At 44.2% G+C, this 14,648-nt stretch overlaps 2 protein-coding genes across 2 annotated transcripts in view; one reads left to right on the top strand and one right to left on the bottom strand.

The window, feature by feature from the left end:
* Positions 1 to 91: 91 nt before the first annotated feature.
* Positions 92 to 3,988, top strand: SF3B6 (splicing factor 3b, subunit 6, 14kDa). Its single transcript, XM_010179163.1, has 4 exons — positions 92 to 182; positions 510 to 628; positions 3,228 to 3,366; positions 3,878 to 3,988. The coding sequence occupies exons 1-4, from the start codon at positions 153 to 155 to the stop codon at positions 3,965 to 3,967; spliced, it is 378 nt and encodes a 125-aa protein (XP_010177465.1). The 5' UTR covers positions 92 to 152; the 3' UTR covers positions 3,968 to 3,988.
* A 4,306-nt stretch (positions 3,989 to 8,294) lies between these two features.
* The window catches only part of LOC104536525 (peptidyl-prolyl cis-trans isomerase FKBP1B-like), a 43,381-nt gene continuing 37,027 nt past the window's right edge, over positions 8,295 to 14,648 (bottom strand). The window contains exons 3-4 of the mRNA XM_010179164.1: positions 11,291 to 11,403; positions 8,295 to 8,786 (exon numbers count right to left, since the gene is read on the bottom strand). Of these exons, the coding sequence (XP_010177466.1) occupies positions 8,658 to 8,786; positions 11,291 to 11,403 (242 nt within the window). The 3' untranslated portion in view covers positions 8,295 to 8,657. The remainder of the gene's footprint in view (positions 8,787 to 11,290; positions 11,404 to 14,648) is intronic.

The raw sequence follows: 14,648 nt of genomic DNA, 5'->3' as shown, positions 1-14,648 counted from the left end.
TGGAGGGCCATAGAGTGTAGTGGGCGGGCGCTTCCGGTGCGGTGCAGGTTGGGATAGCATCCGGGTTCCCTGCTGAGGCGAGTTGTGGCGGACTCTCGTTTGGTGCCGGTGTTTCTCTCCCAGGCCGCGGCCCCCTCTCTCCGACCGGCGCCATGGCGATGCAAGCGGCCAAGCGAGCCAACGTGAGTGCTTTCCCCTGACCCGTTCCCTCCCGGGAAGCCTGCTGGGGTGTGAAGCAAGGAGGGATCTCCCGGGCCGGGGTTGAGAGCGGGCCTTGCCGCCCGGTCTGAGCTCCTTCCGCGTCCCCGGCCAAATGAGGCTGTTCCTCCCCAGGCCTCTTGGTTGACAACAGCAGGTCAGGTCTGTAGCTGCGGAGGGTTAGAAGGGGACCGGTGATGTACGCGGGCTCTCGGTGGTGTTAGCCCCAGGGTTTAACACGTAGGCAGCTGCTGCTGAGGTTTGAAGTGAGCCCTCTAGGTCTAATACCCTGTGTGTTGTTTCTCTGTCAGATACGGCTGCCTCCAGAGGTCAATCGGATTTTGTATATTAGGAACCTGCCCTATAAAATCACAGCAGAGGAAATGTATGATATTTTTGGGAAATACGGGCCTATTCGGCAAATCAGAGTGTAAGTATTTTAGTTTTCTTTCAAACGTTATGGATTTTATGTGCTTTGGTGTATCTGTTACATGTCAGTATAGCTAGTGCAGCTGGTAGCAGCTGGGTTTCACAGTATCTTTAGCAGTATCCCTGTGTGCCAGAGGTGGACGTGATGATGTTTCTGTTATGTGTGAATTCATTAGAAAAGAATTGATAGGTAGGGTGGAAAAGCTGAAATGTGACGTGAACCTCGGTAAATGGGTAAGAGGGAAGAAAGAATGACTCCTTCAGGGTTACCTGTATTTAAGATTTGCTTAACTAAAATTGGAGGATAGAACAAGGGGAAATGGCACCAAGCTGTGCCAAGGGAGGTTCAGGTTAGAGATAAGGAGGAAGTTCTTTACTGAGAGGGTTGTCAGAGGCTGGAACAGGCTGCCCAGGGAGGTGGTGGAGTCACCATCCCTGGATGTATTTAAAGAGCGGGTAGACGAGGTACTTAAGGATATGGTTTAGGGGGTAGACAGGAACGGTTGGACATGATGATCTCGGAGGTCTTTTCCAACCGAGCGATTCTGTGATTCTGTGTAAAATGAAAAAAATAAGAAAGGCAAAGGTTGAACGTGACCAGTTTTCCTGTTGAGTGAGTGTTAGATACTTAACTCATGGGAAAACAGAGGTGTTACAGTCGCTGCTGGAGCTCCATGACTCTGCACACCAGATGCAGCTTGTCCCTGAGCCACGCAGTCTGTGGATAATGGCACCCTGACTAATTTTGTTTTTAGATGCACTGAGGTTGTACACATCTGGGGCTTCTCTCAGGTACTTCAAATACTGAAGACCCAAGCTCTGCTGGTCCGTGTTATTGTACATTCTGTCTGATTTCTGTGGATTAAACCATAATTTCATCAGGTTAATATGATGCTCTGTTAAGTTTCTTGCAGAAATAGAAGCTGGAATTCAGGAAGAGCTTTTGAGAAGTGTCATATGGAGTTGGAGTGTGGACACTTGCACAAAAGTGGGGGGTTTTCTGCTTCTGAAAAATACTTAGAAAGGGAGGAGGAAGCAAATTTTGGTGTTTCTCTTTAATACTTAAAAAGAAAACATAAGTCACATTTCAGTAGATGTACAAATAGAAAGGAAGTGTTGTTTATATTCAATATGGGTTTTTTTGTTTATTGCTTTTATCCAGAAGCTGGCAAAATAACCTGCAGCATCTCTGAGTTCTCAACCAGATTGCTGATGGGATTAGAGCAGAGAGTATCCTTGTCATTTATATCACCCTCCGTTTCCTCATGCGCTGAGACCGGGGTGGGTAATTAATCCACAAGGTGTTTAATTGCTTGACTGCAGGACATAAATACGTAAACAGTTACACAGACCGAACTTTCCTCCCTCAAATAGAAGGGCTCATTTCGGAGCCATGATTAAAATGATCATTCAGTGCATAGGATAAAGTGAGTTTTACGTGCAGAATTGTCTTTAGTAACCAAACACGGCTGGGGACGTGCTGCTGGTGCTGTGTTGGAAGGTGTAGCTGGAGGGGCCCTTCTCGTGCAGGGAAGGGCACCAGAAGCGACTGGGGAAGGGGCTGAAGGGACAGCAGAACCTTACTGCTGGGCTAAACAGGTGAAATCAGGCACTACTAAGAATAAGGGGAACTGATGTTTAAGGTTTCAGAAAGTGCAGGTTGGAACACGCTGACAGTGAGATACAAAGAATTAAGACATACTGGGGGCTTGCCGTCAGAATGACCCACTGGTGTCTGCATCTGCTGGGGAGCTGCAGGCAGCCTCCCCACTGAGCTTCCAGGACTCTTTTCTGCAGAAATCCTAACGCTGTGACAAGACAAGACGTGATGTGGAACTCCCTTTGTAACGACTTTAGTGCTGTGTACAGTTTTCATCCCATTCTCCCCTTCATCTTTGTACGCATCCTGGTGTGGACACGTGTGATGTCGTTTGTCCTCGGGAGCTCTCAGAGGCGAGCACCTTGCAGACAGTTCTGATTATTAAGTTTGCTCTATCTTCCAGCTGAGATCTGTTGGATTTGCAAGCTCTGCAGTCCCTCCGCTCCCGTTAGCGTTATGCACCTGGACGTGTCTCCTGTCCCTCAGGCAAAGCAGATGGAATTGGTGGTCGCATGGGCAGTGGCTGTGGCTGAAGTGGCCTTGCACCAGTGGGGCTGGTTTGACTCTCTTAAATTGATGATGTGATGTGCCAGGAGCAGTGTCCCATCCCAGGGAGACATCTGCTCCAGACAGCCATTAACTGACAGCCCAGCCTTGTATTATCAAATAAAACAAGCTAATTGCTGCAATAAAACCTTAGAAGTATTTCCAGCGCTCTGACAACCCCTGGCAGCGACAGCTCCTGGTAGTTGTTGTGAAGGGGTGCATTTCCCTTCAGGAGCGCGATGCAGCAGACGCCTCCGTTGCATTTTCCTGTTGTCTCTGACTCTGATCTGTGTGTGGAGGTCGGTGTGGAAAGCAGGGATGTGTTTCAGCATCTAGAAAAAATACCAGTAAATTGTTTTTTAGTAAAGCTGCATTAGTTAATGTAACCTCAGTCACTGCTCAAGACTATTTCCTGGTTATTTTGGCTAACATTAAATCTGATCTTGCTCTGCAGAGGGAACACTCCTGAAACCAGAGGGACAGCCTATGTGGTCTATGAAGACATCTTTGATGCCAAAAACGCTTGCGATCACCTGTCGGGATTCAACGTGTGTAACAGATACCTGGTCGTTTTGTACTACAATGCAAACAGGGTATGTGTGCTTGGAGGGTTTAAAGGTACCTAGGAATATAGCTAGCATAAAAAAATAAATAGCAGTTTGGAAAGACAGTTGCTTGGATATTTTAAAGAAATAAATCCAAACTGGGAGAGGGAATGGATTGGACAAATTGTCAGGATTTCATCCGTACTTGGTGATCTGTGTGCAGCAAAAGTACATTTGAACCAAGGGTGTGAAAAACCAGGTGTCTGGTGAGTACTTTGGAGAAGAGGAAGCAGGGGCCTTAAAACTGCACAGCTGGAAGGGGATGAGAGATCTTGGTTACAGGTGAGGCGTCTCTAGGCCTTGTCGTTCTGCCTGTAACTGGCGGTGTCCAGGGCACTGTGGCATCCTCCAGGGCCGAGAATCGAGCGGTGCTGTTTGTGTGTGGTGGTGATGCAGTTGGTAGTGATGATATTTGTGGTTACAGGGAGTTAACATGTCGCAAAACGAGATTTTTCCTTTGTTTTTTTCCTTCTGACATCTCTTATTTTCCTAATTACAGGCATTCCAAAAGATGGACACAAAGAAGAAAGAGGAACAGCTCAAGCTTCTCAAGGAAAAATACGGAATTAATACAGACCCACCGAAATAAACCCATCTTTTTGAAAAAAAACCCTCTTTTTCAAGCCCTGCCGTTGACTTCTTGAGCTAAACGTAGGAATTCTCTGTGAAGTTTTTAAAAATGTGATAAGATGTAATTTGAGTCCTTAGATCTTCATGTTAGAATGACGTAAATGTAAACCATCAGAAGATCTGCTTTCAGGTGAAATCCCCCTAGGTGGACACGGCTTCTCCGTGTTGTAAGGGTGACCTGGCAAATGCTGCATAACCGCAGTCCTGTTCCTGGCAGGACCTTGCAGGACTGGACAGAGCCCGCTGAGCGTTTCCTCTTAGTAGAAACAAAGCAAGCCCAAATCCATGTTTATGACAAGGTTTCTTTTACAAACTCTAGAAAATGAGCAGCCTTTTAAAATGATGCAATTCCTTAGGTGACTTCAGTCAAAATATCTCGTGGCTGGGGATTGAGGTGAAATGGATAAGCTGCAGTAAAATAATCTTGCTCTAACTGCCTTGCTGGCCAGCTGATTTAATGGCATAAGTGTTCATGTACCAGGTTTACACTGAAGTCAGGAGGAGCGACAGGAACACACCTCACACCTTTTAATGTTAAGTAGAGAACACACGACCAAAACGGCACAGTAGAGAATGGTGGTAACTTCTGGATACCTGTAGTGCGATTGTTTTCTACTCGGTGGGTCTGAACTGTGATGCATTTCATGTACACACATTTTAGATGTAGCATCTGGTGGAGGAAAAGATTTTAAATTTGTTGGCTCTCTTTTTTCGGCACTCGTGTCCTGTGAGTAACAGTGAGCGTGATCCAGAGTATGCATAAGCAGTGCATTTTGGAAGCAGAGCAGAATAACCTCTGCCTCTGTGCTGAACCAGCTGGAAGTCGTGTGAACGTTGGCAGAACCCTGCCTCGCAGGAGGATTTGTTTCCTTGGATGTGCTGTTGAACTCCCTGAGCAGACGGCTTCCAGCCGGTGCAGATCATGGGCAGATGCAAACATATTTTGCCTGAGGATTTGTTAAGTTAAAATTTGTTTCAGCGCATTATAATGTCATAAAGGCACGTTTCCATTTCCTTATCCTTAGACTTTCCTTGAAATCTGTCACTTAACCACGCTGTTCTCGTGTCCATTTAGTAAAAAAATAAGTGTGTCTACACAGTTTTGCTTTTTTCCGCCAAGGCTTGCTCTGTGCTGTGCCACATCTGCGTGTGACCTTTCCTTTTATAAAGGAAGTCATTCGTCATCTGGCCGTTGGTGACGGAGGTAAGAATTTGCAGAGCATCTGTCCCCTTTTTATCAGGCAAAAACCAGCTTGCCTTAAAAACGCTTAAATGAATGAAATCCTATTGGCCTTGCCTCTTTGTGAGCATCTACAGCTTTTTAAAGGTCGCTTTTTAATGCTTATATACATATATATATATGTATATACGTATATATATATGTGTGTGTGCTTTATATATCCATACACACACATGCATGTGCTGAACACTAGAATAACTGGGGCCATTTACACCAGTTGCTGGGCATTTAGAAAGCCCCTTGCTGTAACAGGAACTGGAGGTGCTTGTTACCACGCTGGATTTATGCTTTTAATAAATCATAATAAACACCATCAAAGTGCTAATAAGGGTGCCACATGCTGCTAGCCTTGTTTAAAATCATATGCAAATACCACGCTGCCTCTGTCAATAGGGGAGAGCGTGGTGCTGGCACCGCAGCGTCTGTTTTGATGAGGACTTGATGCTGTTTGAAAAACATATATAAAAAGCAATTCTTTAGGGTAATAAGATTAATAAAAATTCCTTCAATGAATCCTCAAGATCAGCAGCTTTTGATTTCTCCGGGAGCTCAGCTGCTGCCTTTCATTAAATATTCCATTTCATACTCTTCCTTCTAGTGCCTGTTCAGGGCTTTCAGGGTCCCTGCACATGTAAAATGAAATAATAATTTGTACCTGCAAGACAGAAGGAATGGAAATCGAATGCCCGGAGGAGTGTGTTGATGAGGTCTGCTCAAGATTTTGTTTGAAATGTAATATCAAAGGACAGGGAAATGAGTTCAGTTCTACGAGTGGCAGAGGGGGCAGCAAATAAGGCAGATGTTACCAGCCTCGTACTCTGCATCTGTGCTGGTTTTTGTGTGTGCTCGCTTCCCATTTAATTTTTCAGGAAGTAGGGCATGAAATTAAGCCTGGAAGGTCATTTTTTCCATCTAAGCTGTTTAGAAATTAGTAACAAGAGCATATCTGATTACACGGGCAATGACGGTAAATTTTTTCCAATCCATTATATAGTGGCAATAATTACATGTACTGTGTTGATCGATGATACAATTAAATAAATCAGCGCATTTGCAGTCAAATAAAGAGCTGAAGATTACATTTCCTTGAAGACTTAATTTCCCTAAGTATCACAAAGCACAATTAGTTTTCCTTTCAGATTTTTTTAAATGAAATTGGCATGAAAAATGTAATAATCCCTGCTTCCACCAAAGGTCTCTGCAGAGAAAGGGCAATGAGGGAGGGAGCTTCATCAACCGGCTCTGATACGGGTTTTACAGACTCGGTAATGGCTGCGTTGTGCTGCTGAGGGCAAACCTCAAAACAGATCCTTTCAGTTTTAGGGGTTTTTATGAGAAAGTAACTTAAACTGGGCATCGGAAGGAGCAGCTTTAGACCCGTGTGCTGACTCGAGCTGTGTTTGACAGGCGCGACAGGGCTCTGTTAGAATTAACCAGGATGTCTACATGAGCTCACATCTGCAGTACAAGCCCGTGAGCCGTAACCCCATGCTGAAAGCAAGACCAGTGACAGAGGCAGAGGTGACCAGGACGTTTACAAAATATCTGGGAGAACCTCTGGGCATCAGACCCCAGCAGGTCTAATTCCCTACTTATTAACAGGAAATCGGCCTGCCCTAAATAAAAGAACTATTGGTGAAACGTGGGGTGTGTAACCTCGCTGCTGCGGTGATCCCAGACTTCAACCAAAAAAAGGTCCTCCAAGGCCTTTCGGTTCTTTACAGCGGGGAGCAACAAAACCAACCCTTGGTGAGTAACGGTCTGTAACAGATGGGTTCTATGGGCTTAGTAATTAACAAACTCAAATGTAGCTTTGTGGGTAAAAAACATCCAGAGAAATAAGAGCACGAGCTGCAGTCATTGGCTCGGTCGCTGTTCCTGCTTTTCTGTGCTCCTCTCCCATCCCCAGGAGGTATCACCTGGAGGTACCTATGGAGCTTTGTGGTCTCTGCTCGTGCTAGGGGTGTTCTCCTTACACAGCCTCACACAAGTTTACCGCCCCCTCATTTGAAATTCTTCCATCCAAAAATCCATTACTTGAAAGCAATGCAAATACAGTTCATAGACAAGTTAAGTAAAATAACATTGAGACCCAATGATGCTCTTTTCTTTCTACAGCAGAGGGGAGAAATCAAGTTTAGGCAAAGCAAAATAACAGCACAGAGGCAGCTTCCCTGATCAGGTTCTACTCCTGAATCCAGGTAAATGACAGCCTACGCATCTGCCCGTCTCCAGGGGAGGAACCAGCGTTTCATGAATTCACACAGCCATCAAATGAAATAAAACACTGCTCAGTCTCGAGTGCCAGGAGCCCAGTGCACAAAGTTTGCAGGTTATGTAAACAGCATCAAAAGATGCAGCCTAAAAAAAACCCCCGTGTGTTCAGTGGCCACATCACCCCACAGGTCAGATTTGTTTTATAAAGGGTGTATGTAATTCTGCTCTTCTCCAGCCCTTCTCAGCTCCTGCATGATTTTTTACATTAGTTTTACTGTTGTAAAGGCAAGGAACTGGACCAGCACTGCCTCTGAGAAGCATCACTTTCCAACTCTGCAGCAACCAAATTTTGGCCATAGCTGAGAGGCCACCAGCAGGGCAGGGGAGATGGAGTGAGGAAACCTCTCTGCCTCAACAGCCCTCACTTGCACAGCCCTGGTACCTCTGGTCCCACAGGGATCTTCCTCTGTGCCATCTATAACAGAATCAATGCATGGAATTATGTGCATTTCATACAAGAAGATAAATAATTAACAAGTAAATGGGTTAATGATTGATTGAGGAACTTCATAACCAAAAAAAGAATTCCAGTGGCCAGAGGAAAGCAAAAAAATCCAGGAAACACAAAGTGTAAAGTATCAAGATTTTATTGTTTTCTATATATACTTTTAATTCTTAAATGAGACAGTATTTTTAAAACAGCAGCAAGCAGAACGTACAAGTTGAGAAAAGTGGCAGCGCAGGTAACTCTGTTTGGCTAATGCCCGTTCATGTACAAGGCGTACAGTGGATTTTTGTGAGCACCTTTTTGTGTTGGTTTTTTCTTTTTCTTGGTTTAAGTGTACAGTAAGGCAGTGGTTTTTCAATAAGGAATATATATATATTTATATTTATAGATATTTTCAATCATCACTGAATTCTTCTTACATGCAAATTAAATAAAATGTACAACTTGAGAATGTTACAACGGTAGACGTTTTTCCTCAGGCAAAGCTTCTGATAAAAGGCAAATACGGACACCACAAAGTTAAAAAAGAGGAGGAAGGCGCAAGAAACAGAACAGCAGGCGCTACGGACAGGACAGCTTGAGCAGGGAAGATTGGGATTCCAGTGAAGACTCCTCCTCCGCTGGCGAGGCAAGGAGGAGGGGATGGGTATTAACAGATGTCTCCAGCCACCTCCCTGGGAAGGTTCACTCCAACCTGAGAAGCTCCACGTCGAAGAGCAGCGTAGCGTTGGGAGGGATGACCCCCGGGTGGCCTGTGGCTCCATAGGCCATCTCGGGTGTGCAGGTCAACTTGGCTCTTTGTCCTAAGCTCATCTGAGTTTTGGATGGTGGAGAAACAAATAGAGAAGACAATACAATAATATTAGGAAGAAAACAAATCACTATGTGGTTGACTTACAGAATCATGGAGAGTTGGGACCATGGGACCAAGCTGAAGCTGCCACAAAGAGCTCAGACTAAGGTCTCCTGACTCCTCTGGCTTCTCACAGAGGTTATTTAAGTAGTCAGAGCCAGTCTGGGAGGCACACAAAGGGTTTTAAATGTGTACTTTGGTCCATCCTGCCTACACTAGAGTACCCTTTTGCGGAGCACAGTACAGGTAACCCCATCAGTGAGTGTTAGGAAAAGGCTCTCAGGAACAGATAGGACCAGAGCTTTGTACTCATGGGAGATGAGTGCCGAAACGCAGTTAGGTTCAGCTACTGAGAAGCAGTCAGCAACACTTTTTCTTCTTCAGCCACCACCAGGGATGACTTCAAAGCCATTGCTCAAACATTAACTCTGTAGGCATCCAAATTTCTGTAAACTGATGCAATCCTAGGTAAAAGAGGTAGTTATTTCCCTAAATTCAGCCCAAACCTGAGGGCAGATGTCTCACCTCAGCTGCTGCTTATTCCAGCAGAGAGCCCTTGCCCCTGGAAAGGACAGAAATGATGATTTCTCCCACTCCAGACTAGCTCTGGAGGTAACAGCACTCATCAGGATTTGGAGTATCAAGATCCAAATCCCTGCTCTTCCAACAGAGTATTTTGGGTGCTACTCATGCACCATGCACTGGTGATTGATTCATTGGCCAAGAAACAATCCCTGATGTGAAGGAGTGTGTTCTCTCTCCCAAAGTGGGGCACATCACTGGACTATGGATTTATGCTATTATATCCTGTTGATTTTTTTTCAAGTCCTAAAAACCACGCCAAAGCTAGCGCTATGATCACTTTAGGCAGAAGAAAACTGTAATATAAATTTTCCCACATTCTGGATGTATTCATACCATGGGGCTGAGCGTATAAGAGCAGATGACCTCCCCTGGTCCCTGCAGGGGTCTGTCTGCTGCTCTGATGGGTCTCTGCAAGCCAGACAGCTGGTCAGTCACACATGGGTTTTAGGCATGGGGCAACCTTGAACTGTCAGAAGCTGAGCAGAGAAATGCAGGCGCTGCTGACATCTGACAGTTATCAAACAGAACCATCTGCATGCTAGACATAGCGGGCTGCCTTTTTCCAAGAGCCTTGTGTCCATCTCAGTTCTCAAACCCCTGAGGTGGAAGGAGCCACAAGCTCGACTTCAGGCAGTGATCCACTAGGAGGAGCAGGAGGGCAGCGTGCTGCCACTCTTGGCTGCTGGAATGGTTTTTGGCCACTATTAATTACAGGACAGGAGTCGGTGAGCAAGAGCTGCTGAGGAAAGGATAAACTGATTCACTCAGTGCTTGGTGCCACTCCTTTATCTGTACTGGCTTCTGGTTTCCACTGCACACTGGAGTCCTGGGCTTCTCTTAGGCATTAATGTAAAGCAAATAATAAAGAGTCCAACTCAAATCCTTGAGAGAAAGGTGGTATTTTTCAGAGTTTAGGATTCCTCAAATGGGCTTCTCCTCTGGCTGGAGAGAGGGCAATGCTTGCTTTGCTTTCTCCATAGGGCTGCAAACCATAGCCTCTCCACCCCTCTCTGGAAAAGCATGGCTGCATCATCCATCACTGGATTGTTTCTCATTTTGCATTCTTCCCTTCTCTCTATTTAAGCATAAGATGTTGTTCCTGTTACAGTTGTTCCTATAATAATATTTGAGCAATTTCCTTCTACACTGAGCTCTAGGACCCCAAAATGGGGGAGTCACAAGTAATTTGCACCTTGATCTCTCTCACTTCTGCACCTGAAGAGCCTGATCGCACTCCTCACGTGGTGGGCCCTCACAGCACCGCAGACAAAAAGCAAGAGTTGGCAATCACTGTGTGGCTCTTTCAGGGTTTTACTGTGCTGGCACTCAAATTGTAATTAAGGGAGGGCAGTTTCCTTTTTCGCAGCATAGGGTTCGTCACTGAATGTTAAGTTTTGTAGCTGGGAGCCTGAAGTCATAAAAATTTAACAGTGTGGTTTGGTATCTCATTGAGTAAGGGTCAAAATCCGTAGCTCGGTCGTGGATGTCATCAAAAACAGCAGCTTGGACTTTTATGGAGTAGCTGAAGAGGCCACTCCATAAAACGCTGCCACCTGGAACACTGTAGGGGCCACCACTGTTGTCTATTTGTGGAGCTGCCCATGGGAAAGGGACAGGGCTTAGGCACATTGGTACCCAGGAGGGGACTTCACCTCTCCTCTCCCAGATACACATCCCCTGGAAAGCCTCCTGAGCAGGAGGTGTCCCTGGACAGACAGGGGAGGACTACAGGAAATACTGTGCTCAAAATGGACCACGCTTTCAGAAAACCACTCTGTACCCTACACTGTGATTCCCACATGGTCTTCTCACCACTGCACTGGACATTGCTGTGCTCACACACCCTTCATGAGGTTCAGCCAGAGTCATTTCTTTGTACCTGTGTAACACCTTCTTCAAACCCTTTAATGACTTCTTGCCTGCCGATCTTGAACCTAAAGGGCTTGTTTCGGTCTCTGGAGGAATCAAACTTCTTTCCATTCTGTAGCATCCCTGCCAAAACAAGACACACGGTTTCAATCCAAGCTACATATAAATGTAAGCGCTGGGAGGGAGGGAAGGAGTGAAAAATTAATGTCTTGGTGACATCAGCTGCTGTTTTTCATTTTCACTTTGAAGCCTCAACCAAAACGGGTGAGGCAGGAGAGTCAAATGCAGCAGTACCATATTGTTACCTTTGCCTTCGAGTAATTCAGGCTTTAGAACGGAAACAGACTCTTATTATTCCTAACACAACAGGCTATAACTCATGTCGTACCAAACGTTGCACAGACACACAAGAAGAGCTGGTGCTCGCACCGTGGAGCTTCCCAGCTCAGCAGATAAAAGCAGGCAAGGAACAAGTGGGAAGCAGCAGAAGAGAAAATCCCAATGCAGGTGCCTGATCCAGGCCTGCTCCTAAACACAAAAACCTCCCTAAAATGAACATACAGACAAAGACATAAAATTTAATGTAAATTTGACTAGGTTTATGTCTCATTAAATACTTACCATTTATTTAAAGGTATTTTTTTAACAACACAACTAACTACAGGGAATAGCCCTTGTGGGGTACATCTCGGGTAACCAGGTTGCCATATGTGGTCCAAAGCTCACCACAGCCACAGGAACACCTCACTCATCCCTTTTGTTGAGCATGACAGTGTTTCAACCCATATATTATGAGCATGTGCCCAGATCCTACAGCAAATGGATAAACCTTCACAGAGTGCTATATGATTGGATATTCTTATTCTCTTTCCAAATACTGGCTAACTATGATGGCTTTCTACTCAAAAGTGCCTGGTAGTTGGTCTTTCAAAATGCTATATTCTGGACATTGCAAGGTTGGGCTGATATTTGCATGTTAGAATAAATCCTTTCTTTGTAATGCTGTAGTGCCAGTGTTCTGGGCATATACCATGAGTCTGCAAGGTGCTGTACAAAGACAAGTTCATTAATAAGCAAATAACTGAAAAAGTTTCTGGTTGAAAATAACATTATCAAGCACAGCTTTGACAGAAAATGCTGAGAACTAATGCCTTTATGATTCAATATGAAAAATACAGTCTTACTAGTTTCTTTTCATTAAAGCATTGTATTAACAGACCAGCTTGATGTGCAGCTTGATGCACAAGTCTTATTTTTCAGTAAAAACCATGTTATTGTCCAAACAACAACAAAAAAGGCGTATTTTCCTTGCTTTCCTTTCCTTGTGTTTTGATTCAAAGGTGAATATAAAGAGACGTGCCAGAATGAAAAACAAAGACTAAAAGGGTGAGATTCATCTTACCAACCTTTATGCTTCTAAGATGTAGGCAGCTACTTTTGAGCTAATTATTCTGCATCCCTGTATAATCAAGTCAGAGAAAAATGCACTTTCAGGGGGCCAATTCGTCTAACCAACTCTAGGGATCTGCATTAGGACACAATGAATTGCATCCTACAGTGCCTAGTTCTTTGCAATGAACGCAAGGGAAGTCCAAACAAGTAGCTCAGACACAGATGTCTCCAAATTCATTAGTAGTTAAATCAGTGGTAATGGCACTCTGGACTTGCAGTAATGAGTACCCAGTATTTGATCGTTCCAGTGGGGTCTGTGTCTAGATATTTTACATCAATATTAAACCCAAATGCCTTATTAAGGCAAATTAGCTGTTGACTAAGTCCAACATCTGTCAAAGTTGGTAGTTCAGAGACATGTGTGCACGGGGATATGGTTGTAGGAGGAAAAGTATGGAAACAAGTACCTATAAGGTATGTTTATTACCCTTCAACATTAGCGCTTGTCATATTCCTTACGTTTCTCCGAGTATAACAGTGAAGTATTTTATGTATGATCTGAAGCAAGTACACAGACATATTATGCAATATATCAGCTCAGCAATATCTCTGGGAGAGTCGCACCAGCTGCCTGCACGAGGCTTTCTGGTTCCAGACAAGCACGGGTTCATTTGTAAGGCAGAAAACCAGGCTGCATGTGGAGGAGGGCAGGCAGGGAGAAGCGGCTCAGGGGGAACTCTCAGGCATATCATATAATCCTTTCTGAAGTATTTGATCTTAAATCTAAATGGCAGTCCTTCCTCGCAGCAATTTTATTTTTAAACACATCATAAAACCTTACGATTCAATGAAATGGAAGGAGACTATTACAGAATCCCAATATTTAATAGTTTTAATATGAAAACTTAGTACTGTCATTACAGTCTGCATGTTCAAAGCAGTATGCAAACATTAATTATTCTCCACAGCAGCCCAAGGAGGTAGAAGAAGATATTTATTATAAAATAGCCTCAGTCTGAAGTTCAGATTCAGTTCCACAACACTTCAGAACGCCTTCACTTCATTTTGTAACTAGATCCTATTAAAATACTTAGCTTAAAGGTCTGATGTTTTACTAAATACCACACATCAAACCATCGGCAGAACCAGAATTAACTCTTCAGAGATCCTGACAACAGCTAATGAACAATGTTTCCTATTTCAATTAATGCTTCTATCCACCCCTGAGCTTGCTGGTCTAATATATAAAACCTGACTCCCATTTCACCACTAAAAGTCTACAGAAGATGTGTTAGGCTTTGTAGAAGAAAACTGAACCTCCTATGTTTACAGCAGCATCCTGTTTTCAGCAATAGCTGAAAATTCATCAGGTGATGAATGCAGATATGAAACCTCCTCTGTCATCACCCACCTTACTGCTTTGGGAGGACAAACTGTGATTCAAAGAGTCAGATGTGTCCCTGTTTGGCGAAGCTCTGGCAGGAGGGTCAGTTTTTATATGACTGCCCTTTAAATGCCCATCCAGTTTAGAAATGAGTCAGAGTCCCCATGTGCCCTGCAGAAGTTCCGATCCGGATTTAGATCTGAACTTTAGATCTTTCTTAGCTCTCTATTTCTGAAAGTTGGAGTTGGCTCTCCAGGCTCCTAGGAGCTAAACCAGCATAATGTTTTCTTTTCTCTCTTGCTAATGCATCAATTGATTTTCTTTTTGTGAAAAAATTGATTTGGTTAATATTCTTCAACAAGGACGGATGCCCATCTTCAGCCTGGTAACACCCTTATTTATCCAGCTAACAGCAGGGAGAAAAAAGACCACAATCTGGAACTGAACGACGACACTGATTTGCAAAGTCAGGACAATCAATAAGATTGTCAGAATATTGTGCATATTTGGAAATGTTCTGATCTCCAAGGTGTCCTAATTAACAATGAGGTTGTGAAAATTAGGTGGCTGCAGAAAAGGAGATGTTTCAAAC

The sequence above is a fragment of the Mesitornis unicolor genome, unplaced genomic scaffold (assembly GCF_000695765.1).
Source record: "Mesitornis unicolor isolate BGI_N332 unplaced genomic scaffold, ASM69576v1 scaffold18532, whole genome shotgun sequence".
NCBI classification, from domain to species: Eukaryota; Metazoa; Chordata; class Aves; order Mesitornithiformes; family Mesitornithidae; genus Mesitornis; species Mesitornis unicolor.
This window is presented reverse-complemented; position numbering and strand designations above follow the sequence as displayed.